This window comes from Schistocerca americana, chromosome 1 (genome assembly GCF_021461395.2).
Source record: "Schistocerca americana isolate TAMUIC-IGC-003095 chromosome 1, iqSchAmer2.1, whole genome shotgun sequence".
Taxonomy (NCBI): domain Eukaryota; kingdom Metazoa; phylum Arthropoda; class Insecta; order Orthoptera; family Acrididae; genus Schistocerca; species Schistocerca americana.
Genome location: NC_060119.1, coordinates 299,345,408 through 299,371,728, shown reverse-complemented (window position 1 = coordinate 299,371,728; position 26,321 = coordinate 299,345,408). Strand labels below are relative to the sequence as shown.

The 26,321-nt window shown below is 40.2% G+C and overlaps 1 protein-coding gene across 4 annotated transcripts in view; it reads left to right on the top strand.

Annotated features, from left to right (window-relative positions):
* The window catches only part of LOC124595298 (ATP-binding cassette sub-family C member 10), a 365,583-nt gene that overhangs the window by 208,708 nt on the left and 130,554 nt on the right, over positions 1 to 26,321 (top strand). For all 4 annotated transcript variants that reach the window (XM_047133987.1, XM_047134004.1, XM_047133995.1 and 1 more), the window contains 2 exons: positions 22,469 to 22,651; positions 23,192 to 23,324. In XM_047133987.1, coding sequence (XP_046989943.1) covers positions 22,469 to 22,651; positions 23,192 to 23,324 — 316 coding nt within the window. The remainder of the gene's footprint in view (positions 1 to 22,468; positions 22,652 to 23,191; positions 23,325 to 26,321) is intronic.

Here is a 26,321-nt window from a genome sequence, read left to right as displayed (position 1 = left end):
GTGTGTTGCAGGATAGTTGGTGACCATATTTTGGACCCGTCTTCCTTCCACATCACCTAATAGGCCGGAACTAGTCGCATTTCTTGTAGGTAACTGCCTCCCCTGCTGGAAGAAGTGCCACTGACGATTCAAAGGGTTATGTGGCTGCTACATAATGGTGCTTCCGCCCACTTCACCATTAATGTCCAGAGGCATCTCTATTGTGTATTACCTGGTCACTGGATCGGATGAGGTGTTCCAGTTGTGTGGCGTGCTGTTTCATTGCATCCCAACCCATGCAATTTCTGATTATGGGGCCGTCTCAAAAGTATCGTATATGCAGAGTCCATTCCAGATAGACACACTGGAGCAGCATATTCATGTTGCCTTTGACACCGTTCAGTTGCAGCCTGACTGATGCGAACGTGTGAGACAGAACATCTACGGCATGCATTGAGGCACATAGAAACCATTTTCAAATGTGGCTGCATGGTACAGCACACATTAGACCACAATCTCTGTAACAATGTATGATTGAATAGATGGTCTCCAGCTTGGAAACCACTCATTTCCAGAATAAGTTAATTAGACATTTTTTGTTCCATATCCTCTCATCGATCAATCCCTAGAATTTGTATACAGCGGGAAAAATCACCCTGAAGATGGAGGTACTGATGTAGCCATCCTTGAGGTGGATGTCGACAAGGTGGAAGGTGGGTTTTTGGCTTGAGGAGGACCAGATGAAGCGAATGATGAAGAAAATGTTGAAGTTCTGGAGGAATGTGTACAAGAGGTCCTCACCCTCGCTTCAGATCACGAGAACCTCATTAATGAATTTGAAGCAGGTGAGGTGATTAGGATTGTGTATGGTTGGGAAGGATTTCTCTACATGGTCCATGAATAGGATTGCATAACATGGTGCCATGCGGGTGCCATTGCTGTACCATGGATCTGTTTGCAGGTGATGCCTTCAAAGAAGAAGTAATTTTGGGTGAGGATGCAGTTGGTCATGGTGACCAGGAAGGAGTGGTCATGGTGACCAGGAAGGAGGTGTTTGGTTTGGAGTTAGTCAGGGATTGGAGAAGGTAGTTTTCAAAAGTGGCAAGACCATGGGCATCAGGGATGTTAGTGTAGATGGAGGTGGCATCAATTGTGACAAGGAGATTGCCGTGTGATAAAGGATCAGGAACTGTGAAGAGTAGGTGGAGGATATGGTTTGTGTCTTTTATATAGAAGGGTAGGTTATAGGTAATGGAGTAAAGCTGTTGATCCACAGAAGTATAGTTTCTCCCAGTGGGGTGACCTGGGTAGTTGGGTTTATGGACTTTAAGAAGCATGTAGAAGCTAGGAGTGCAAGGCTCTGAGGGATGAGGAGAGAGGAGACTCAGGGAGATGTTGTGGGATGGGCCTAAGGATTTGAGGAGGGACTGGAGATCCTGTTAAATTTCTGGTGTGGGGTCACTGTGGCTGGATTTTTAGATGGAGGAATGTGTAAGCTGGTGGCATCAATTCCCCAGGTAAACTCTGTGGTTCAGAACCACAGTTGTTGAACCTTCATGTGCTGGTAGGATTATACATAAGATCAGGATCAGATTTTAGGTGGTGGGTTGTGGTTCCTTCTGCAGCTGTAATCTTGAGGGATTTGGGGAATGATGATGAGGCAAGGTTTGAGGTTAAGTAATTCTGTATGCAGTTGGGAGCAGTGGGGCTTGATCACGGTTGGATGGAGGAGTGATATTCTAATGCTTTGGACGACCTAAAGTGTTGAAGTATGTACGCAAACTTCCACTTCTTTTACGAGACGACTTACTTGAGATGTTCGGCCAACCTTTCCTGCTGGCTGGCCTACTGCTGCAAACTCTCTTTCACTTCTTCTCCCAAAGTGTGCAGCTAGGTACAGGAATTTCTGAAGCCTCTATCTACCTATAAAAATAAGTAGACATACCAAGTTTAATTTGCTCCACATATATTTTAACTTCAGACATTTTACAAATTCCACACTTCACATAAATAAATACAGTTTCGTAAGCTTCTCGTGTCTCCAAGCCTTAGAAACATAGTAAGTTACATACGAGAGAAACAGAATACACACCTTCCCTTCAGCAAGGCTAAGACAAAAGTTTTTTTAAGAGTTCTTGTCTCATACTATTAGTACAGAGTTACATAAATGCTCCATGGTCCTCTCATACACACTCACTAAACATCCATGGACTGCCCAACAGTTGGTGCCGTTCGACTGCTGCATCTACATTCTTCCTGCGACTGAATTTAAACCTGCATACACAGACATGTGATGTGCATTAGGTAGGATTCTGCTCTCTCACACTCATATCTGAAATATCATGTGTTCAAGACGGTAGAAGGCTGAGTGGTTCTGGAATTTATGCAGAAATTCTCGAAACACTACAGCATGAGTCTGACAGAGTTGTTTGGGTTTTACTGTGATTAAGAGGTTTGTTGGCAAAAAAGCTTTTCCACTGTGGGACCGGAGGAGGAGAGAAGGTTTTTAACTAGTCCAAACTGAATGAATTTCGGAGTGGGGCAAAAGGTAAGGGCTTTGGAAATGACTATTGCTTCTGTGGGACTAAGGCTGTTGGAGGGACTTCGGCTTTTTGATAACTGAGTTTTGGCTCTGTTTTGGTCCTAGATTCTGTATGGTTGTGGGAGTGAGTTTTTGAGGGTGTGGTAAATGTAGTAGATGTGTGAGGTTGGGTTTGTTGGCTATGTGGTAATGTGGGGAACCTTTGGAGGTGGTTGTAAAGGTGGTGCATAGTGGTAGTCCAAGCTAAGAGTAGGAGGTGAACAGGTTGGAGAGTTTTTTTGAGATGGCATTGTGCATGCTGCTCCAGTTCCTGGAGGACGAGTGTTTTAGTGTGAGAGATGGGGTGCGGGAATTTGGGATTGGAGAGCAGCAGAATTGTACAGATGGAGAGGAGGTATTGCAAGGAGATTTAAGACTGATTTGCATGGTTTTGTCGGACTAGGTTGGTGAGGGTTATGAACTGGCAGAATTTGAACAAATAGAGGGTTGCAGCCAGAGGTGGGTAATTTGATCGTAAGGCCATTTGGGCAGGGGGTGGGATTCCATGTGCTAGACAACAACACAGGAACAGTATGTGGGTTCTGACGAGGGATAGGGAAACATTGCTAAATGGCCGCAGATGGAAGGAGCAAGGATCCATGGTGGAGGATAAAATACACCTAAAAATATGTAGAATATGTAAAAATACACGGGGAAAGCTGGTAAAATATGTAAACTATGTAAAAATACATGGAGAAAACCACAAAAAGTACGGAATTGATGACGTATGGGGGGAAAAGGTAAAATCTGACAGAGTAATGCTGATGTTGAAAGAGGAAAATGAACTAATATCGACATGGAAACTCAATCACGTAAAAGAGAAAAAATGATGAGTGGAGTGCAAGTCAGTGTTTGGAATAAGGGAAGAGAAAGAAAAGGGATGGGGTTGGTAGATCAAAGTTCAACAAGTTGGTGTGGTACAGGGAAGGTATGGAAAATATGCATGAAAATATGGAAGAGTGAGGGAGGAAGTATGATTAGTTTGAAGGTCCAGGGTTAATTATATTGGCAGGAATAATGTGGGACATGAGATGCTGCACCAACAATCAGCACAGTCACGTAGCCAAGTGTTGTGTGTGCACGAGATGGTTGTTACAGTGTCGCTTATCAGTCAGAGCTTGAGCAGTTTGGAAAGCAACAGGTGAAAGACACAGGAAAGAAGAGACAGAAAAGGATGCACACTGAGTGAAGTAATGCATTAGAGAATAGCACTGGGTTTTGGGATGGAGGAACAACCACTAGGCAAAACCAAAGAGTGGAAAGTCCAGGATGGAGTAATGACAGTATTGTGAATCACTATATTACAACTCACCAGTCCAAGAGGATCTCAAACCCTTAGACCCACACCACAACCTCTCCTCTGAGTCTCTCTCTCGTGTTATTCGTACCAGTTCCCGCACTCACCTGGTTCACATTCATTGCGGAATTCTTCATGATCTGGTCCGAGGATGACACCCTGTCCACACTCCTCCAAAACCTCAGCACATCACGCTAAAGACCATAAACCCAACTACCCAAGATGCCCCATTGTGGCTTGTTACTGTGCGCCCACTGAGAGAATCTCTGCTCCTGTGGATCAACACCTTCAGCCTATTAGTTGTAACCTATCCTCCTAAATAAAAGATACCAACCATTTCCTTCACTGACTCTCCATAGTTCCTGTCCTTTACCACACAACACCCTGCTCACCACTCTTGATACCATCTCCCTCTGCTCTATCTCCCTAATGCCAATGTCCATGCACCTGTTGAACACTACCTTTTCAAATGCCTGGTTGTTTTCAAATGTACAACCTCCGTCATGGTCACCATGAGCAACTATATTTTCACCTGCAATTACTTCTCCTTTGAAGGCATCACCTACAAAGAAATCCATTATACAGCAATGGTCACCTGCATGACACCATCCTGTGCTATCCTACTCACAGGCAATGTAGAGGAATCCTTCCTAACCACCCAGAATCCCAAACCCCTCACTTGGTTCAGATTCATTGAGGACATCATGATCTGGATCGAGGGTGCAGACACCCTGTCCACACTCCTCCAAAACCTCAGCATATCCCCCTTCATTCGCTTCACATGGTCCTTCTCAACATAACAAGCCACCTTCTTTAATGCTTACCTCTACCTCAAGGATGGCTACATCACTACCTGCATCCACATCAAACCTACCAGCCACAAGCAATATCTCTACTTCGTACCTGCCAGCTGGCCACGAAGGTACTTTCCCCTCATAACTCATTACTGCTCAGGACTGGACTAACTGAATCATATGATCTGCCAGGATCCTATGTTTCATTATGCTCTGAAATGAGGAATATACCAATCCACCACCCTTCTCATCCCTCCCACAATTGTATTCCACTGCCCACCGAACCTGTGCAGTATCTTTATCCATGTCTGCTCACAAATCCCTTTCCTTAAGCAGACAGAGTTGGCAGTCATGTGTGTTTGTGAATTGTGGTTTATTAGTCTCATAATGTACATAATCTAAATCATCTGATTCGGGTACAGGAGACACGTCAAAATTTTGGTAAAGTTTTACCATATACGTACAACACTCGATTTTAACAAATGGTACCATAACAATAATACATTATAAAAATACACATACAATAAAAAACTAACAATTAATTACAACAACTGATTTTAACAAATGGTATAATAATAATAATAATAATAATAATAATAATAATACAATTTTGTTACACATACAATAAAAGACTAACAATTAATTACCCCTTGCTCAAATTATCATGTCATCCTCTATGAATTCTTCTACTGAATAGTAGCATTTCTCCCATAGAGTCTGCTGTAGCCTTATTTTTAGACTCTCTGGCTTCATATTAAATATATTTTTGCCCATTAGCTTGTTATATATTGTCATCCCCATATACTGTGGAGTTCGTGCATATAATTTCAAATGTTGTGTGGGTAACATAAATTTATTTTTATTTCTTGTGTTGTATGTGTGGTTAAAATGATTTTCCTCAAATAATTTTTGTCTGCTGTGTACAAAGATTATAATTTCAGAAATGTATATGGAGGGAACTGTTAGGATTTGCAGGTTCCGAAATAATGGGCGACAAGATTCTGTTTGTTGTGCACTACACATGTATCTTATAATTTTCTTTTGCAGTTTCAGTATTCGAGATACACTAATTGAATTTCCCCAGAAAATGATACTATACCTAATGACAGATTCAAAATAACTATAATATGCTATTTTTCGTGTACTCATGCCAGTTGAGTTTGCTAGTATTTGCATTGCAAATGCAAAGCTGCTTAGTTTATTTGATAGGAACTCAATATGTGTACTCCAGTTTAAGTTATTGTCCACATTTAGTCCTAGGAATTTGACTGTGTTAACTTCTTCCATAGGATGGTTGTGGTGATGTATTTTAAGATCCACACATTTCAAATGTTTGGTTTTGAAATGTACCATATTGGTTTTTGCAATGTTCAGTTTCAAGCCATTTAACTGGAACCAGTTTTCTAGAGTACCTATTGTGCTCACAATGGGGCTCTGAATTTTTTCTGCATCGTCTTCAATTAAAACAGAAGTATCATCCCAAAATGGAGCCTTGAGGCACACCTTGTGATACTGTACTCCATTTAGAATAATAATTCACTGCATTTGATGTGACACTTACCCCTTGCTTTCTGTTGTGCAAGTATGATGTGAGCCATTTCAGAGCTTTGTCCTTAATCCCATATTTGTTTAATTTGTAGGTAAGCAAGTCATGGTTCACCGAGTCAAATGCTTTTGAAAGATCGCAGAAGATACCTGCGACTTTACTCCTTTGATCCAATGATTTGCATATCTTTTCAATAAAGGTATTTACTGCATCCAGTGTGTTTTTTTCCTTGTTGGAATCCAAATTGGTTACTTACAATAAAATCATTTTTTATGATAATATTTTTGATCTGATTTGGAGCTACTTCCTCTGACGCTTTTGACAGGATTGGGAGAATAGAAATAGGGTGATAGTTTCCCATATCTTCCCTCGACCCTTTCTTGAACAGAGGTCTCACTTCGGCACATTTTAACACATCAGGAAAGCACCCCTGTTCAAAAGATTGGTTGATTCTTTTAGCTAGCAGGGGTGCTGTTATGTCATATACTGCTTTAATCACTTTACTTGGTGTCCCATCCCACCCAGCAGAATTTTTATTCTTCACATCATTTATTGTGACGTTTTTAAAATCTGTGAGATACTAAGCTTCTTGGTCGAGTCCAAAGAGATTTACTTTACTCTGATATCCTGCTACATCAACGTCTGACTTTGCTACATTTATGAAGAATTCATTTAAACACTCTGATATTTCAGCTTGGTTTACAACAACATTATCATCTACTTTAATCTTAGTTATTTCATTACTACTGACTTGAACACCTAACTCTGATTTGACAACAGACCACACTGCCTTTGTCTTACTATTATGTTGTAAAATAAACTTATTGTTTGCCATTTGTTTTGCTGCCTTTACAACTTTTTTGAATATGGCTTCATAATGTTTCACATACACAGCAAAATGTCTGTTTTTGTTATATTTCAGTTCATTATGTATTTGCCTCTTTCTGGCTCTAGAAATTTTTATACCCTGAGTTATCCATTTAATCTTCCTAGTCGTTTTGTTACATTTGGTTTTCAGTGGAAAAGTTTCATTAAATATTTCAAGAAAGCTACCAAGAAATTTGTTAAAGTTAGTACTACTTGAGATACAGCTGTTGTAAGGCCATTCAACCTCTCTTAACTTATTGCTAAATATAGTTAGGTTTTTTTTCATTGAAGTTCCTTTTCATGTGGCTTTTGTTACATGAAATTTGTTTATAGAGTTTTGGTAGTTCAATGAATAATGCGGAGTGGTCAGAGATTCCTAAATCTAAGCAAAATTTATTAACGTCTTCAAACACATAATTTGTTAAAATATTATCAATACAGGTTGCTGACTGTGCATTTATTCTAGTGGGTTGCATGAAGGTTGCTTTGAAGCCAAAGTTTTTTTTATTAAGTCATTGAATTTGGACACATCGTTGCTGTCAGCTATGATATTAATATTGAAATCAGCAGCTATTATAATATTTTTCCTTTTTTCTTTATTAAGATTTTCAAGAAGGCACTTAAATTTGAGCAGGAAAGCTTCAATTGTAGTTTTGTCTGGTACTCTGTAAATAGAAACTACTGAGACATTTAGGTCCCTTAACTCGATACAACAGCTTTCAAATATACATTCTTTATTCAAATGATTATAATCGTTCCTTATTTCATATTTTATGTCAGAATGAGTAAGTATGCAAGAACCTCCACATGATTTTTCTCGTCTACAAAAACTGTTATCTAATTCGAAATTTTCGATTTTATTAAGAATTTTAATATTACCACATGTAAGCCAATGTTCATTGAGACAGATAACTTTAATATTTTTAAACTCTGAAAGAATAATTTGTAAGTCGTCAAGTTTATGATTTTTGTTTGAAAAACTGGCACTGAGACCATTTATATTCAAGTGCATTATACATGGACACTCTTTTTTATTTATGGGTTCAGGCATAGGCCTACTCTTTCTCGGGTCATGTTTCGGTCTCGCCGTTTTTGTTAGCAAACACTGTTTCCCATCCCCATCATTACTTACAAGTTTCCCTTATTATTCAGAATTTTACATGTATCAGCTAACATTTTAGTGAGAATTCTGGATCCTAGCCTATTTAAATGAAGACTGTCTTTACCCAAGCATTTATTGTTTAAGAACTTGTGTGTGTGTTTTCTACTTCAGTAGAAGACCTTTGGCCAAAAGCTGAAATGTATAGCAATCTTCCTGTTGTACCTATGTATGACTCAAGAGTCTTCTGTATATTGTGAGTAGCAAACTATCCTTTCCATAATATTGTTGTTATTCCATCATGGACTTTGATTGATATAGTAGCAAAACATTTATGTAAATTTATTCCTTAACTCTTGCAAGACAGGCCGAGTGGGGGGTTACTTTATGCCCACTCTAAAACAATTTTGTTTATTGTTGTTTGCTTACATTAATCACAGAATTTTTAAAGAGGTGCTGATTTGTAAGTAGAATCTTTTAATGCACACTTATAAATATCAACACACTTTCAGTAATGCATATTACTGATGGGTGGAGGGGTTGGGGATAGGGAGGGATTTGCTTTGTGACCACCACAAAAAATAATTTTATAAGTACAAAATTTGTTATTTAATGTTGACTTTTACTCAACATATACATTTTAAAGAGATACTGATTTGAAAGGGCATCCTGAAGCTGAAAACATTGAATATGACATTCATTGTGAAATGGCCCATCTGCCACTGAGACTTAAACTTATGGGTTAAATTTAACATAAAGACTTACAACATTTATGGAATGTGGTAGAAGACTTCATTAAAACCAATAAATATTTTTTTTAATTTTAAATTATAAAATATACGTAGATTACAATATTTTCAGAAGTTGGGCACAAAGTATCTGTTCCACTCCTCCCCACCCTCTTGATACTGCAAGGGTGAAATGAAGTAGATAGCAGCATGATGAAAAAAAGAGTATGACTTTTACTAGGAATCCTCAAATTGTTCTTATTAAAAACTAGTTGTAGGAAAGAAAATTCAATATAATGAATTGTTCATATTACATTAATTTGTTAAATAGCAGTGAGTTTCAGCAAACATTTGCCATAATTGTGGTAATAGAAAGTCCTGGTAGAATGTAAATAACTTAGGTGTAAAGGAAACAATTACAATATAGTATGTGCGTGCACACACACACACACACACACACACACACACACCTTGCTCATCTGGGTGGATAGCTGTTTGGTGGGCATGTCCACATAAAATGTGATGCAGAAATTGTAGCAAAGCTAGTATATGACCTGACCACATACATAGGTGGCCCTTTCTCTAATGCGATAGAATGGGTGTGTGGTGGAACTGGAGAAGGATGTACTGGGTAGGTGTATCAGACAGTTTTTGCACTTGTATTTTCCACAGGAATATAAACCATGTGGCAAACAATTGGGTGTGGGTGCGTAATAAGGATACACTAAGACACTGCGTTGATTGTTGGACGGATGGGAAGGATTGTGCGTAGCATATTCCCTATTTCCATGGTTTGTGATCAATTGTTGAAGGATATGCTTCAGCTGTTCCAGCCAATGATAATATTGGGTGGAACACACTGTTGAGCCCAGCATGAACAATTTTGATGGATTTTCACAACCCATATCTTCTGGTTCTCAACCGTCAAAACGAGCTTCTCTGAGCTACACAGATGGGACTTATCCTTTGTTCCTGTAATCTTCCTGCCTCAATCCTGGCCTCCACTCCGTCTCACAATACTAACTTCACTCAACCTTCACACACACCCTCTTTGCCACAGTCTCCCCTTCCCCTTTCCTGTACCACTCCCAATATACTTGTCCATTTCATCATCGCCATGCACTACACAGACTTACTGGTGCTCTTGCCTTTGTTGCTTTCCTATTACCTGTCTGTATTGCCTCTCTGTGCCACATTTCTGTCCTTCACAGCTGCTGCCTCTCTCCCAGTCATCAACCACGTGAACTAATCCTCCCTCCCAAACTCCTCCCCTCCTCCTTTCCACCCAGTACATTTATCAAGCTGCAGAACTGCAATCTTGGCACAATGTATTAAATTGGCACAAGTCACACCTGTGTGTGTGTGTGTGTGTGTGTGTGTGTGTGTGTGTGTGTGTTTACACTCTAGCTCCAAAAAGGATTCTTTCAATAGCTAGCAAAGTTTTCCATCTTGTTCATGTGCCTGATGATGACTCCTTTACTTCATAACTTATTTACAGTAATTGAGTTTGAGAATATACTCAGTACAGTTTTTTTTTAAAAAAATCAGGTTACTTAGTGTCATCATAATATATATTCTCTGATTCACAGTTATCTCACTTGCTTCTTCTGACGTAAATGCAGCTTATTCATTAAAAATTTGAATATTTTAATTTCTAACTTACATATACTATTGATTAGCAATAATTCATGTGTTAACTTTTAAATTATTTTTTAAATTGTTGGATATAGGACCAAGTGGTCTATTTACATGTGTCCTTCATCATACTGTTTTGGCCCAAATTGTACATTTGAACACATTCTCCTATTGTAGTACATGACCTAAGTGCCTAACCAGTGTCACATGATTCTGTTCCTCTACAGGCCAATCATTCCTGATTGAGGGAAGAGCACATATGTGATAGAGCAGTTGGCTTCTAAGCTTTTAATCAGCATTTTTGTTGGCATGAGTATTATAAAGTACTGTCAGAAAAATAGGCTTTAGTAAATTAGCCCCTTAGAGCACATTGGTGTAACTCATATTATTCCTGTTTTGAGATAATTAATGGTTTACTTGGTTTGTTATGAAAAAATTCAACGGTACTTTATTACTTTTTTATTATAAACGTCATCAGAATGGTTTCTTCTAATTTAGATTAACTATTTTAATAGATTTTATCCAGTTGTCGACCAATGTAAGGGCCCACATGAAGTTACACCACTTTTAATCTAAACATCTTAACAGTTTCATTTCCTATAGAAATATATATGTCAGTCAGTGACAGTGTATGTGAATATTTTACATACTCTTTGTTACTCTTCATCAATACTATAATCTCCATTCAGTGGTCCAATGTTCTAGCATAATGAGAAGAAAGAAGATTCTGAAAGTAGTGTTGATAAACCAGTGTGTTGAAGGCAAAGGGTCGTCTTTGTCCTTCTTCTCTTTTGCAACAGTGTTCCTTGAAAAGGTTGTGAATGGTTCACTGTTTTAGTACTGAATCCAATGCACATTTAGCAATGGCAATGGACTTTTTTTCAGTGTCTGTCTTCCTTTTTATGATTAGCTTATCCATAAAGAAGTAGTCATTGTTTGTCATTACAGTAACATGAAATGGATGTTTTCCCTTGAATTGGCAATAATATTGTACCAATGATTGGAATGAAATATCTTGACATATGTTAAGGCAAAATCATCATTGTCGGAGAATCAGGAATGGCCTCTTGCATGAACTTTTAGAGTATGATTACAGTGTTATTCTGTTCACTTAAAACTTGTTTCATTAATGCTGTGGACATTTTCTAATTCCTGTTCTGTATGGGTATAACTGTACATTACAACATATTTTGCAGAGGGCACTCGACTCGTTTTGATGTGTTTGACCAAACACACACCAATTTCTTGTGAACCTCAAGACCCAGCCACTGCATCCCAGCATCCTAATTTGGATGATAGCTTGTGGAAACTCAAATTGTAAACATATAAATTACATTTGTCATAGGCTACTGGAAAAGTTAGTCTAGGAATGGACAGAGACTTTTCCAAATCAAAAGAAAAGGCATAGTTGGAGCTATCAGAAATGGATTTTTTGGAGTACACTTTAATTGGTTTCCATGCTTTCCAGTCTTGCATAGGCATGATTCATAGTCCTGCTGAAGATTTACCTTTTCTTGTGCATTTGCTGAATGCGTGAGAATATTAGGAAATGTATCACATTGTACATACGTGTCCTTGTGAGGACCATGGAAATGCAAATTAAACTCACTGTTAAAAGTTCAACAACAATGTGTTCTGCAACTGTCTCTCTTCTTTGAATTTCTACATGTTGCCAGTACAAATTATAGAGCATCTTCAAGCGTTCTGGTAAATATCTTGTTTTGGTCGTGGGATCTAGCACAGTGTGATAAGAGGGCAATGAAGCTCTGTGATCACATGCTGTTACTATGCTTCATTCTGAGTTTTGTTACTAAGAACTTCCTTGACGTGCTTTACTTCACCTTGAGACTCTCCAACTTTTACCTTCATTATGGATCAGGTCATTCTACTATCAGAGATTCTAAATGTTTCCGATAAGTATTTTTGGTATACCGTTTTGGCTCTTCCCCCAGTAGTCACATGGGCATTTTTTGCTTTACCAGGCCACATAACAATGCATTTTGAGCAAAGAGAGATATTTTCAAAAAAGAGTCAAATGCATTTCTTTGTACACACCTAGTAATTCTAAATTTAGGAAATCTAATAAAATTATGAGGAAGTACTCTCATTATCTTTTAAAATGGGTCTATGCTTAGAGTTATTTTTTGGAGGCTTCTTGTTTTAATTAGGCCAAATGGTTGTAGGTCTTAAGCCTACTTTAAGCTACAAAAGCCAGCCGGAGTGAACGAGTGCCTCTGGGCGCTTCAGTCTGGAACCGCGCCGCCTCGGGCATGGATGTGTATGATGTCCTTAGGTTACTTAGGTTTAAGTAGTTCTAAGCCTATGGGACTGATGACCTCAGATGTTAAGTCCCAAAGTGCTCAGAATCATTTGAACCATTTTTAGGCTACAACATATTAAAAGGGCAATTGACATAACTCGATTTTTAGGTTATGAATGTATCTACTATTGTTATGCCTACAATGTTGTACTTGATATTGATGAAAGGTCTGAAACACTATTTTTTATGTAAAGTAATTACAAAATAAGAAAAACTGGCACTGGATAACTCTGAATGTGATGGAAAGTACTCAATGCTGGGTCTATTGTGTTCCCAAATAACTGGTTCCTTGATGATGTCTTTCTCACTAGAAATCTTGTTGAATCACACTGACCACAATTAAAACAATTAAACTGGTAACATCATATTATTGGGCCTATCGGAAGATAAAATCCCACAGTGAGTTGAGAAAATTCAAAACAGTGACAAGCACAGTGGTTTGACTCCCAACTACACCACTTAAGTTGTCAGGAGATAGGTACAACAGAATCTTGGGTTGCACCTACATGGTTGCTGGGTGTGTGAATTGGGAACACTGTTTCTATGGTTAATAGAGTGCCTCTTGGTGAAAATGATCCTGTCCCTGTTTAAAAGAATAAGAAAATAGAGAGTTAACACACTTTGTCTTTCACCAACTCAAATTTTTATGATGGCAATATTTAGTATCTTCTTGCTGCGTAAGGTCTGAAATGTCACGAGATGGATCTGGGAACTTCTCTGCCTGCTCACCCTCTCATGTGCCCATCTCAACACCACTTCTTCCATATTTCACAATGGAAGTTGTCTCTCTCTGCTGCTGGCCAGTAAGTTACAACACCATGGAGGAGGAAAGTAACAAACATGACAGTGACATCAAGTGTCTTTGACATGCAGATGATTAGCATTCCAGCAGAACTCCACAAAATAGGTAGCAGTAATGACATCTACATTCTGTAGACAAGGAAAGATAACTCACCAGGTTTCTCATTCAGAAATTGCATCTGAATGCTGGTGATTTGAGAGAAAACTGTGTTATGCTCATGTAAGATGTAGAAATGTCCTCCAGCATGTGTCAGATTATGACAGTGGGAGGATCATGGCCTATCAAGACTGCTGTTTAATGTTCATTGATATGTCTGCTTGTATTGCTGGAGAATGCTTAACTGTCATGCAAATGTGGAATCTGCAGGTTCAGGAGAGCCATACTGAATGCCTTGCAGGACCAAACAGCCCCAGCACCTTGGCATGATGGTATGTGGTGCCATTGGGTGCACAACACAATCACTTCTGGTTAGCGTAGCCAATAATTTGGAAAATAACTATTACACCTGTGATGTATGAAGGTCTCTTCGAGGTCACAGTGAATGTATCTTTCAACGAGATAACACAACACCATATGTTGCTCTTGCTGTCCCAACAATCCTCAATACAAAGTATGTAGTTAGCATGTCCACCATATCTTTCACCCACTGAAAATATCTTGCCATGAGTAGCTGACACTATGAGTGGGAAGTGGGTTGTGTGTGATAGAGATGGGGGAAGATTTGGGGGGGGGGGGGGCATGCAAGAACAGATGGGGCCAGAAAATGAAAAATATAGAAGAACAAAAGGAATTGGAGAAAGGAATAGTTACTGTGAAGAAATGCTGAGGCCAAAGACATTAGAAGGACATGTCATAATCCAGTTCCCACCTGGGGAGTTCTGAGAAACTGCTGTCTGGGGAAGAATCCAGATAGCATGTGTGGCGAAACAGACACCAAGATAACAACTGTCATATTGTACAACATACCCTGCAACAGGGTAGTGTGTGTTGCCAATATACACCCCTGCCTGTGCCCACTCATCATCACTGAGATATTGGTAGTACTAATGCTCGTGTAAAGGGCTGAATAGTGTTTACATATCAGCTGATATATAACATGTGTCATTTCACAAGTGGCCAACATGTGTTGTTTCACAAGTAGCTGTTCCTTTGACAGTATATGTTTTGCTAGTTATACGGCTGGTATGGGTGGGTTTAGGATGGTGCACAATGCAAGTCTTGCAATGGTGACACTCACAGGTGTAGGAGACGTAGGTTAGGGAAATAGGTGCAGAAGGGGCATAGCGTCTGACAAGGATATTGTGGAGTTTAGGAGGGTGAAAAAAAGGTATTCTAGGTGTGGTGGGCAAAATGTCAGACTGACTGGACTTCATTTCAGGTTATGACTTTAGGAAGTCATTGCCTTGTCAAAGGATCTGATTAATACATTCAAGATCAGGGTCATACTGAGTGACAAGCGGTGTACTCCTAAGTTATTTTGTAGAAGGACAAGCAGTACCAGGATTGGATGTGAAGACCCAAGAAATATGCTTTTGAACAAGGGTGGTGGGATAATTACGTCCAGTGATGACTGAGTTGACAACGATGATTTATTGCTACAAAGAGTCTGCCTCTGAACGGATGTGTTTCCCTCAAATTCCAGGACTGTATGCTCCTTCTGCAGTCATTTCTCTACCCTATGGTTCCTACCCCTGTGAATGTCATCGCTGTAAAACCTCCTAAGCACCCTTCTACCACCACCGATATCACCCCTGTAACTGGAAAAACGTATGCTATCAAAGGGAGAGCCACCTTTGAAATAATACATGTTGTATACTAGCTGTTATGTAAAAACTGTTTAGCTCTTTACATCAGCATGACTACTACAAGTTATCAGTTAGAATGAATGGACACATGCAGAGGGTGTGTACTAGCACCACGCAATATTCTGTTGCAGAGCATGCTGTATAACATGACAGTTGTGTCCTCAGTGCTTGTTTCGCCACACGTTCCATCTGGAGTCTTCCTCGAGACACCAGTTTCTTAGAAATTTCTAGGTGGGACCTGGCATTACACCATGTCTCTGGTTCTGGCTACCCATCTGGCCTTAATTTATGTTAATTTCTTCCTTCTCAGCAATTCTTCACAGTTACTATTCCTTTCTTTACATCCTTTTAGTTTTCTGTATCTTTCATTTTCTGATCTTCCTGTATACCCCTGCCCCACCCCTCTTCCCCACCTCTGTCACATATGATACTCTTAGATTTCTGCTCTTATTAACTCATGCATGATGTTTTGGCAGTAATCTCTGTCTTGTGTATTACCCTATCTTCCACCTTTAAGCTCTCAGAATTTCAAATCTTGTCCGGTGCAGGTCCTTCTCATCCCATCTGGTAAGTCTCCACAGACCCAGGTTTCTGGGCAATGTTTGCGAACTCTCCTCATTTCTCAAACTTCACCAGTCTTTTGCCTTCACCTCTCTTCCTTCGTCATCAGCCCTTCTGCCAGAAGAAGGAGCCACTGGCACCGAAAGCCTGCAGATTTTTAAATGTGTATAGTAGTGTGTTATTAGTAACAAAGGAATTTAATTCTTGTTGTTGTTAATAGTTGATTTTAAATTGTTTATTGACCTCATGCCTCTCATAATAAAGAGTTTGGACTGATTTTCCCCTTCCACTTTGTATTGATAGATTTTACCATCTGGTTGTTCTTAAGATGATGTGAATCATCCATATACTTTTGAAAAAGGTTCAAAAGGCTCTGAGCACTATGGGACTTAACATCTGAGGTCATCAGTCCCCTAGAACTTAGAACTACTTAAACCTAACTAACCTAAGGACAGCACACACATCCATGCCCGAGGCAGGATTCGAACCCGCGACAGGAGCGGTCGCGCGGTTCCATACTGAAGCGCCTAGAACCGCTCGGCCACACTGGCCGACATACTTTTGAAACTTATCTAACATTTGCTTGAAGGCGAATGCCACAAAATGATGGATTTACTGTCTTTGTTCCAAAAAGCAAGTTTGTGGTAATCCTCAGAACATTGTTATTGATGTATGATGTTATTACAATTGAAGCTTCTTTGCTTAATTTGGGCCTCCCATGGACCACATAACTAACTGCTGCTACTTTAACGTCTCATTTTTCCACTAATTTTTCATGTGTCCAAACTTTTGAAAACTTTTGTTTTTTAGTTTTGGAGATGGGACTATAGAGCCTTATTTTGAATACTGTATATCTATGTTCAGAATTTCATGTTCTTCAATCTTTTTCTTTTTCATTTCACTTCTGGTTCCTTTGAGCTGCCTGCACAGGAGAGGTTTTTTGTGGTTAACATGTTCAAAAGTTTTCTAGCATATCCTGTTTTCATTCATCTGAACTAGAATTGGTCATTTACTCCACTCTTTCTGAGTTGTTCTTCTTATATTTGGATCTCCTTTTCAAGAACACAGTTGAATGAAACTGGCATTTCACTGTCTAACACATGTTCTTTCATCAAAAGCTCCAGATACCTCTCCTAAAATTTTAACTTTAGGTTTAATGTTTATTAGTGATTGCCATTTTTTTTTTTTTTTTTTTTTTTTTTTTTTTTTTTTTTTTTTTTTTTTTTTTCCACACCAAACTCTTCCAATATTTCCAACAGAGCTGCTCTGTCAACAGAATCACAAGCCCTTTTGAATCCACAGAAATACAGTGACATAGGATATGCACCTTACTGTTCTGTCTTGGATTGTGAGCTATTATTTCATGAATGTAGTCACACTTTTTTTGGGTTAAGACTAAGTGGAACAGAAGAGGAATGTCAACTTTACAGTTACTAAGACAAAAATAACTACAGCTGGCCTGACAAATGCACACATGAAGCACCTAGCTATCAGCAATTTTAATCTATGAACTTCATAGTAAGAGACAAGTAGGCAGTAAAAAGAAAGATACACAGTTGCTGTGTGGAGAAGGAGTAATTATAAAATTTGTCAGGAGAGGCATGAAGCACAACAATTGAGTCTGAGGTACCAACAGTTTGACAGTAAAGGTACAAATTTAATACTGAAACGTTAGTGTAAGCAGTTGGAAGGGTGAGTGTAAGAGCTAAACTTGAAACAATGTCTGAATTTAAATGGAAATAATCATTTTGTAGTAACACGGTTCACGTTTTCTGTCGCACTTCACTTAGCGTAGACCGGGAAATGTTTTCTAGGCATGCCCGATGTGAACTGACTGGGCACAGCCCGTGCTGCCTGAGTTGTTGTTGTTGTTGTTGTTGTTGTTCCACTGGCAGAGGTCGCGGCCGAACTCTCGCGTGCCCTCTGGTGGACGGGACTCTACTTGCGGCAACTACCGTACGTGACACGCTGTGCCTATGTGCGCCTCCCGTGATCTTTCTGGTGGCTACTGCACTTCTTCACGTAGCTGATTTTGGTAACGACGTACCTCCCGGTCCCCCGTCTGCAAGGTATAGAGCCAGCGGCCAATTCGACGCAGGACTACCGCTGGCATCCAATGTGGATTGCGACCAAACCCACGTGCCCAGACTGACATATCTGGTGGAAAGCTGGGTACTCCATTTTGTGAAGACTGGCGAGGACCGGGCCGGAGGAGGTGCAGCAGAGTCCTAGGTTGGCACCCGTGGAGGAGCTCTGCGGGGCTGCGTTCTCCCATTGGTGTGGTCCGGTATGCCATCAGGAAAAACGTCAACGCCTCCTCCGTAGGAAATTCATGCCCATCCTTTTTCATCTGCATCTTAAATGTGTGCATCATGCGCTCGGCTTCCCCATTCGATTGTAGATGAAAGGGCGGAGAGCAAACGTGCCGAATACTGAAGTGCCTAAAAAAATCCTGGAAGGTCTGCGAAATAAACTGAGGTTCATTGTCCAAGACCAGGGTGACTGGCAGACCTTCCACAGAAAAGATTTTTGCTAGTGCCTGGATTGCAACTTCTGAAGTGGTTGAGGAGCAGCAAACCACACTGGAAATCGGGAATAAGCATCAAAGCCATTGAGAAACGGGCCCGCAAAATCGATGTGAACACGTTCCCATGCCTGGGTTGCAGGCGGCCATGAAGAGAACGCTGACCTGGGAGATGCCTCTTGGCTCGCACACTGGGAACAGGCGGCCACCAACTGCTCAATTTCTCTGTCAATACCGGGCCAGTACACATGTCTGCGAGCCAAGGTTTTAGTACGGGAAACACCCCAGTGCCCCTCATGTAATAACATGAAGACTTCCCTTCGCAAACTTGCAGGAACAACCACGCGAGGAGCTGTATCATCGGTAGCCAGAAGGAGAACTCCTTCCAAGACGGAGAGGCCGTCTCGTAGAACAAAATAATTAGGAAGAGGGTCCGAGGCCTGACCAGGAGGTCGGGATGACCACCCCTGCTGAATGAGGTGAACTACTTGCTGGAGAACCGGGTCAGCTGCTGTTTCCCTGGCGACTCTAGAACTAGTGATCGGGAAGCCATCAACTGCTTGGCGGGACGCCACATCCAAATGAAAACACATAATCTCCTCTCGATCGAACTTGGGATCTGGGCCCACTGGAAGACTGGAAAGAGCGTCTGCATTGGCATGCTGTCTGGTAGGGCAAAAATGAGTTTCATAATGGTACTTAGAGAGGAACAAGGCCCAGCGCTGTAGTCTGTGGGCCGCCCTATCCGGAATCTGAGAGGCGGGGCCAAATAGCGATATTAATGGCTTATGGTCAGTGATTAACTGAAACTTCATGCCATACAAGAAAGGGTGAAACTTGGTAACAGCGTAGACAATGGCCAAGGCCTCTTTTTCCACCTGGGAGTAATGGGCCTGTGCGGGACCAAGAGTTTTAGACGCAAACGCCAGTGGCTGCTCAGAACAATCCGCGTTGCGATGGGCCAGGACCGCCCCAACCCCATACTGCGAAGCATGTGTAGCCAGGACCAACGGCTTATGGGGATCAAAAGTAGCCAAACAATGCGCTGACGTGAGGAGGCCCTTCATCGAGGTGAACGCTCACCCGCATGCAGGCGACCAATCAAAAGGAACACCGTTGTGCAGAAGGCACTAAAGGGGGTGGGCGATGGTGGAAGCCCTGGGAATGAACCGGTGGTAATAGGCAATCTTGCCTAAAAAAGCTTGGAACTCCTTCAGCGAAGCGGGCCGCGGAAGGTCGATGATACCGGGAAATGTTTTCTAGGCCTGCCCGGTGTGAACTGACTGGGCACGGCCCGTGCTGCCTGAGTTGTTGTTGTTGTTGTTGTTGTTGTTGTTCCGCTGGCAGAGGTCGCGGCTGAATTCTTGCATGTCTTCTGGTGGATGGGACTCTACTTGCGGCAACTACCGTCCGTGACGTGCCGTGCCGATATGCACCTCCCGCGATCTTTCTGGTGGCTACTGCACATTTCAGTCCATGCCCCCCTGGAGTGCAGAAACTGAATCACATTCTCCACTAGGCTTTCAAATACCTCTCATTATGCCCTGAAATGAGAAATATCCTCCCTACTATCCTACCCTCCCCTCTTGCTGTGTAATTTTGCTACCCACCTATCGTAAGCAATAAGCCTGTCCTTCCCTACTCCACTCATGCTCCCACCCTCTTGCCACATGATCATGCAGTAGACCTTGCAAGACCTGTCCCATACATCCTATCTCTACAACCTATGTGATCTACAAACTTAGCAGTAACAACTGTGCCACATTCTGCATGGGCACAACTATTAACAAGTTGTCTGTCCACATGAATGCTCACCACCAAACTGTGGCTGAGAGACAGCTGGACCACCTAGTTACTGAGCACGCCACACAACAAAATGTGCTCCACTTTAACTACTGCTTCACAGCCTGTGACATCTGGAATCTTCCCACCAAAACCAGCTTTTCTGAATTGAACAGATGGGAACTCTCCTTGAAAAGCATCTTTTGTTCCTTTAACCCACCTGTCCTCAACGTTCACTAGTCACTGTCCTCTACTTGCCTATACCTTTTCCTGCTCCCACTCCAGTACTACACATGCCTTCTGCCCTACCATAGCATGGACATAGCCCTTTCCCCTTCTCCATTCTCCTATTCCCCCTCCCCCCAGCATAGTGTCACAATGCCACACCTGTTATCTAGTAATTATGAAAATCCGCTTGACAGCAAACTGTGCTGTTGCCAGATTTAAATTGTGAAGGGCAAACAGCTGCAGGTGAAAACAAAAGCCATCTATAGGGCTGTGATAACACTGAGGTGTAGCCATAGAAACATTTGAAGAAATCATGTTATGTGATTGGCTGAGGTACCTGCACGAAGTGACTGCATCCAGCCCACTGCAACTGTCAGGGATCTTCTTGTGCCAGCTCGACTATAGCAGCCCTAGACAGCATAAGCATCTTCCTCCACCCCTATCCTGCTATCGCTTCCCCTCTCTGCCCCAAACCTCTTCCATACCCCACTACCTTCTCTAACTAGACTGCACAGTTGCAGTTGGGCCTTAGTGCCTGGAGACTACAGATGGTCTGTGTGTGTGTGTGTGTGTGTGTGTGTGTGTGTGTGTGTGTGTGTGTGTGTGTGTGTTTCCTCCACTTCCGATAAAGAATGTGTAGCTCTTTTTTGTTTTCATTGTGCCCCTCTGACTGAATGCCTTCTCTATGTGGTGAGTAACAATCTACCCTTTCCATATTGTTATTATTACATCCTTGGCTTCCCATTGTTTAGTAATGAATAAAGAAATGCAACAGAAATCTGAGGAAGGCAGTGGGAGAGCTGGGAAAATAATGTGAGCAAATAAGGAAAAGTAAACCAACTAATAAAACAAGAAAGTGATAATTGTGTAATATTACTGATAGGTTTTTGACAAAGCACTTTAAAAAGTCCACTTACTAACCAGTCCTTTTACTGTGCTTGTCTGCTGTTTAATGCTCATATATTTTGTGAGTAGTAATCTATGTTCATACATATGTCTATTTGTGTTTTCTATTTTCTAAAACTTAAAAAATATATAAGATGAGTTAAACGAAGAATGGAACCTGCATTGATGAGAAAATACAGAGTGTACAAAATCTAAATACACAGAGAAAATAAACTGCAAAAAGGCAAGAGGAGAAAAAACTAGCATGCATGAAAATCTAATAGACGGAAAGCCAGTTCTCAGAAAATAAGTTCTGAGAAGAAATATCCAAAAGATCTGGCTAGCTAATGGACCATCCCAGTCCACACTGATTTGTTTGAGGACATGACCATTTTTCTTTTCTTTTTTGTATTTTAGTTTTTGTTCATTCTCCTCTCTTAATACTTTGGATTTCCTCCTGTATCTCTACCATCTCTGATTTGAAGTGAATTTCATTCCATCCATCAGATGTACATTCTCCTGTCCTATGTCACCTTCTCACAGGTTGTGAAGACTCTTCCATTGCCCTGTTTGACGGAGAAGGATCAGCTGAGTGATGTTGCATACCTTGGGTTTGTTCATTACTATTGGCAACATTTTCATAGTCTGCTCTTCGGTATCCCAAAGCGGAACGCAGGTTGTGAGCCATCCTGAAATATCCAACACATAATACAGACGTGCCAACACTTGCCACCTAAAATGTACACAAAACTCATTCTCACATGTACATTGCCAACGCTCTTTGTCCGTAGATAACTTGTTAACAAGCCTATATTTGGTTTTACCCTGATTAGGAGACCTCACTACCCGTGAGGCCATTTTCTAGGATGGCCTTCGGCTGTGCGTCTGACGTATGACTTTTGAGGTTTTATATATTGAGGCTCTATTCAGTTTTTAAATTCCATTTTTAATTTTATATTTTAATTGGAATATGTATCAGGTGTAATAATCCTTAATCATTTGGTTTGATAATGCATCAATTATTTTGGGTACTAGGTTACACAAGCCAGCAACAATAATGTTTCAACAGATCAAGACCAGAACTTTTATTTGACTGTATATGGTTCTCTGGCTGCAAGTAATCTTATATTCACTTTAGCAAGAGCATTCCTCTTTGCATGGGGTGGCATTCAAGCTGCTGTGATCATTCACCGCCGTCTTCTCAATGTCATCATAAGGGTAAATATATTGAATTAGTTTTAAAATTTTGTTATGTAAAATAGATGAGTGTACGATAAGCTAATGGAAAGATTTTTTTCTCTGTATATCCTGTGTATTCTTTCATGACAGTAACTTTAGCACTGTTTTTGTAAATTCTGTCTTCTGTGCACTGTGTGTTACTATTCACTGTACAGAAGATTTATATTATGATGGAAAATTAGTTTTACTGTTTTATAGATGATGGGAAATGATAAAAATTATCTTGCAATCCACTTTGTTTGCATGATCTTAGTGAAATTCTTTCTGAAAAGAAAATTTCTTCTTTCCATGGCATACATTTGATATAATCAGTGCTGCCCATGTATTATAGAAGTATGGTGCAGATCTCCTGTTGTAAGTAAGAAGCTGTTTGCATTAATATCCAGGAGTGATTTGAATATAAGCATACAGATTGTATTACTAACAGCAGATTGTAACACATTCTGGCAGACTAAATTATCACTGGATATTTTCTACAATAAAGGAAAAAATCCTATTATTGTTCTGTGTAATTTACAGGCAAAAGTATCATTTTTTGACACCACACCTCTGGGACGCATTTTGAACAGATTTTCCTCAGACACATACGCTGTTGATGATTCGTTGCCATTTATACTCAACATCCTTCTTGCACAAGTCTTCAGTCTATTAGGTAAGAATGTAAATGAATTCAGTTTCTTTGTTGTTTTTGTTTAAGCATTATAATTTCACATGTTATTGTAAAATAATTGATGTTCTCTCACCTACTGAGTAGTGTGTGAGGGGAATGGAGAAGGTTCCAATCAGTATGTAAGTAATACAGTCCATTCCAATAAATGTCAGTGTTACCAGTGCAACAGCTCCACCTCCCCTGCAGAAAATTTCTCCTATCATACCGGTATGTAAAAGGAAATAAATCTCAGTCTGAACAGTGGCAGCACCTCAACCAACCATAGCATTAATAATGTTGTTGTTGTGGTCTTCAGTCCAGAGACTGGTTTGATGCAGCTCTCCATGCTACTCTAACCTGTGCAAGCTTCTTCATCTCCCAGTACTTACTGCAACGTACATCTTTCTGAATCTGTTTAGTGTATTCATCTCTTGGTCTCCCTCTTCGGTTTTTACCCTCCACGCTGCCCTCCAGTACTAAATTGGTGATCCCTAAATTCCTCAGAATATGTCCTACCAACCGGTCCCTTCTTCTAGTCAAGCTGTGCCACAAATTTCTCTTCTCCCCAATTCTATGCAATATCTCCTCATTAGTTATGTGATCTACCCATCTAATCTCCACCATTCTTCTGTAGCACCACATTTCAAAAGCTTCTATTCTCTTTTTGTCTAAACTATTTATCATCCACATTTAACTTCCATACATGGCTACATTCCATACAAATACTTTCAGAAACGACTTCCTGACACTTAAATCTATACTCAATGTTAAAAAATTTCTCTTCATCAGAAACGCTTTCCTTGCCGTTGGCAGTCTACATTTTATATGCTCTGTACTTTGACCATCCTCAGCTATTTTGCTCCCCAAATAGCAAAACTCATTTACTACTTTAAGTGTCTCATTTCCTAATCTAATACCCTCAGCATCATCCGAGTTAATTTGACTACATTCCAGTATCCTCGTTTTGCTTTTGTTGATGTTCATCTTATATCCTCCTTTCAAGACACTGTCCATTCTGTTCAGCTGCTGTTACAGGTCCTTTGGAGCCTCTGACAGAATTACAATGTCTTTGACAAACCTCAAAGTTTTAATTTCTTCTCCATGGATTTTAATTCCTACTCCAAATTTTTCTTTTGTTTCCTTTACTTCTTGCTCAATATACAGATTGAATAACATCGGGGAGAGGCCAATACCCTGCCTCACTCCCTTCCCAACCACTGCTTCCCTTTCATGCCCCTCGACTCTTATAACTGCCATCTGGCCTCTGTACAAATTGTAAATAGCCTTTCGCTCCCTGTATTTTACCCCTGCCACCTTCAGAATTTGAAAGAGAGTATTCCATTCAACATTGTGAAAAGCTTTCCTAAGTCTACAAATGCTAGAAATGTAGGTTTGCCTTTCCTTAACCTATTTTCTAAGATAAGTCATAGGGTCAGTATTGCCTCACGTGTTCCAACATTTCTACAGAATCCAAACTGATCTTTCCCGAGGTTGGCTTCTATCAGCTTTTCCATTCGCCTGTAAAGAATTCGTGTTAGTATTTTGCCTCTGTAATTTTCACATCTGTCAACACCTGCTTTCTTTGGGATTGGAATTATTATATTCTTCTTGAAGTCTGAGGATATTTCGCCTGTCTCGTACATCTTGCTCACTAGATGGTAGAGTTTTGTTAGACCTGGCTCTCCCAAGGCTGTCAGTAGTTCTAATGGATTGTAGTCTACTCCTGGGGCCTTGTTTCGCCTTAGGTCTTTCAGTGCTCTGTCAGATTCATCATTAATAATAAGCTCACAATATTCAACCAAACTACTCAAAGCCTGTTTGGCATGTTAGACCAACTGATAATAAATATTGATGAATCAAGAGGTGCAATTTGTGCTCACATTCCCTGCGTAACAGAACACCATGTCACTGTTGGCATTGAAATGCTCAATATTCCAAACTATGTATTAGCTACCTCATATAGTAGAACGCATATGAGCAAAAGTGGGGTAGCTATTTATGTGAAAAAGAATCTGTCCTTTAATACAATAGATGTACAAAAATACTGTGTGGAGCGACATTTTGAGGTATGTGTTACTGAAGTAGCAGAAGCTGACAAGAAATTGGCAATTGTAGCAGTATGCAGGACTCCATCTGGTAATTTTTAAATGTTTATAAGACTGTTAGATTCTGTACTATTGTATCTAACAAGGAAAAATAGGGACATTAAAGTGACAGGAAATTTTAATGTCAATTTCATGGTAGACTCATCTTCTAAGGCAGAATTTGGAAATTTGATGCATACCTACAATCTTGTCTCCACTGTCAGTTTTTCCACTTGAACTACTGCCACTTCCAGCACTCTAATCGACATTTTCTTTGAGGATTTGAGTAGAGCTAATCATACCACTGGAGAAAAAGTTATAAATGGTCTCTCTGATCATGATTTGGCAAATACTCACCATTAACAACTTTATACACATCAGAGTAATGCCGATGCTCAATGGAAAACCATTAGAACATGAAGGAGGAAAATATTGAAGAGTCCAAGTTATGTCTTCGGGAGACTGGTTGGAGGTGCACTAGACTCTTGCTAATCTGGCCATTCCTGGTGCATATGGGTGCTGCATTAGCGGAAGTGCCAGATTGTTGAGTGTCTAAAATTTATTTTATTCATTTAGTTTGTTTTTTATTTATTTGGAAAACATAGGGGATATAGTGTACTGTACTTTATTAAACCGAAGGATACAATTTTAAAAGACAGAGGACATACTTTATTTATTAATCCAAAAATACATTAATTTTCAAAGAAAACTTAGTCCTTGAGTGTATATGGTACATAATTATATAGTCATATCACTCACTATGAAACATTACAGTGGTACTGCATGTATCTGGTTGTTGCATAATGTACTCCAGGAAGACCTCAGCAGCTTCAGCAACAGCAGTGTGAGACTTCTTCATGCTCTCTCCTTTTGTGTCCTCTTCTTCATCACTTTCATCATTACTTTCTTTTACACT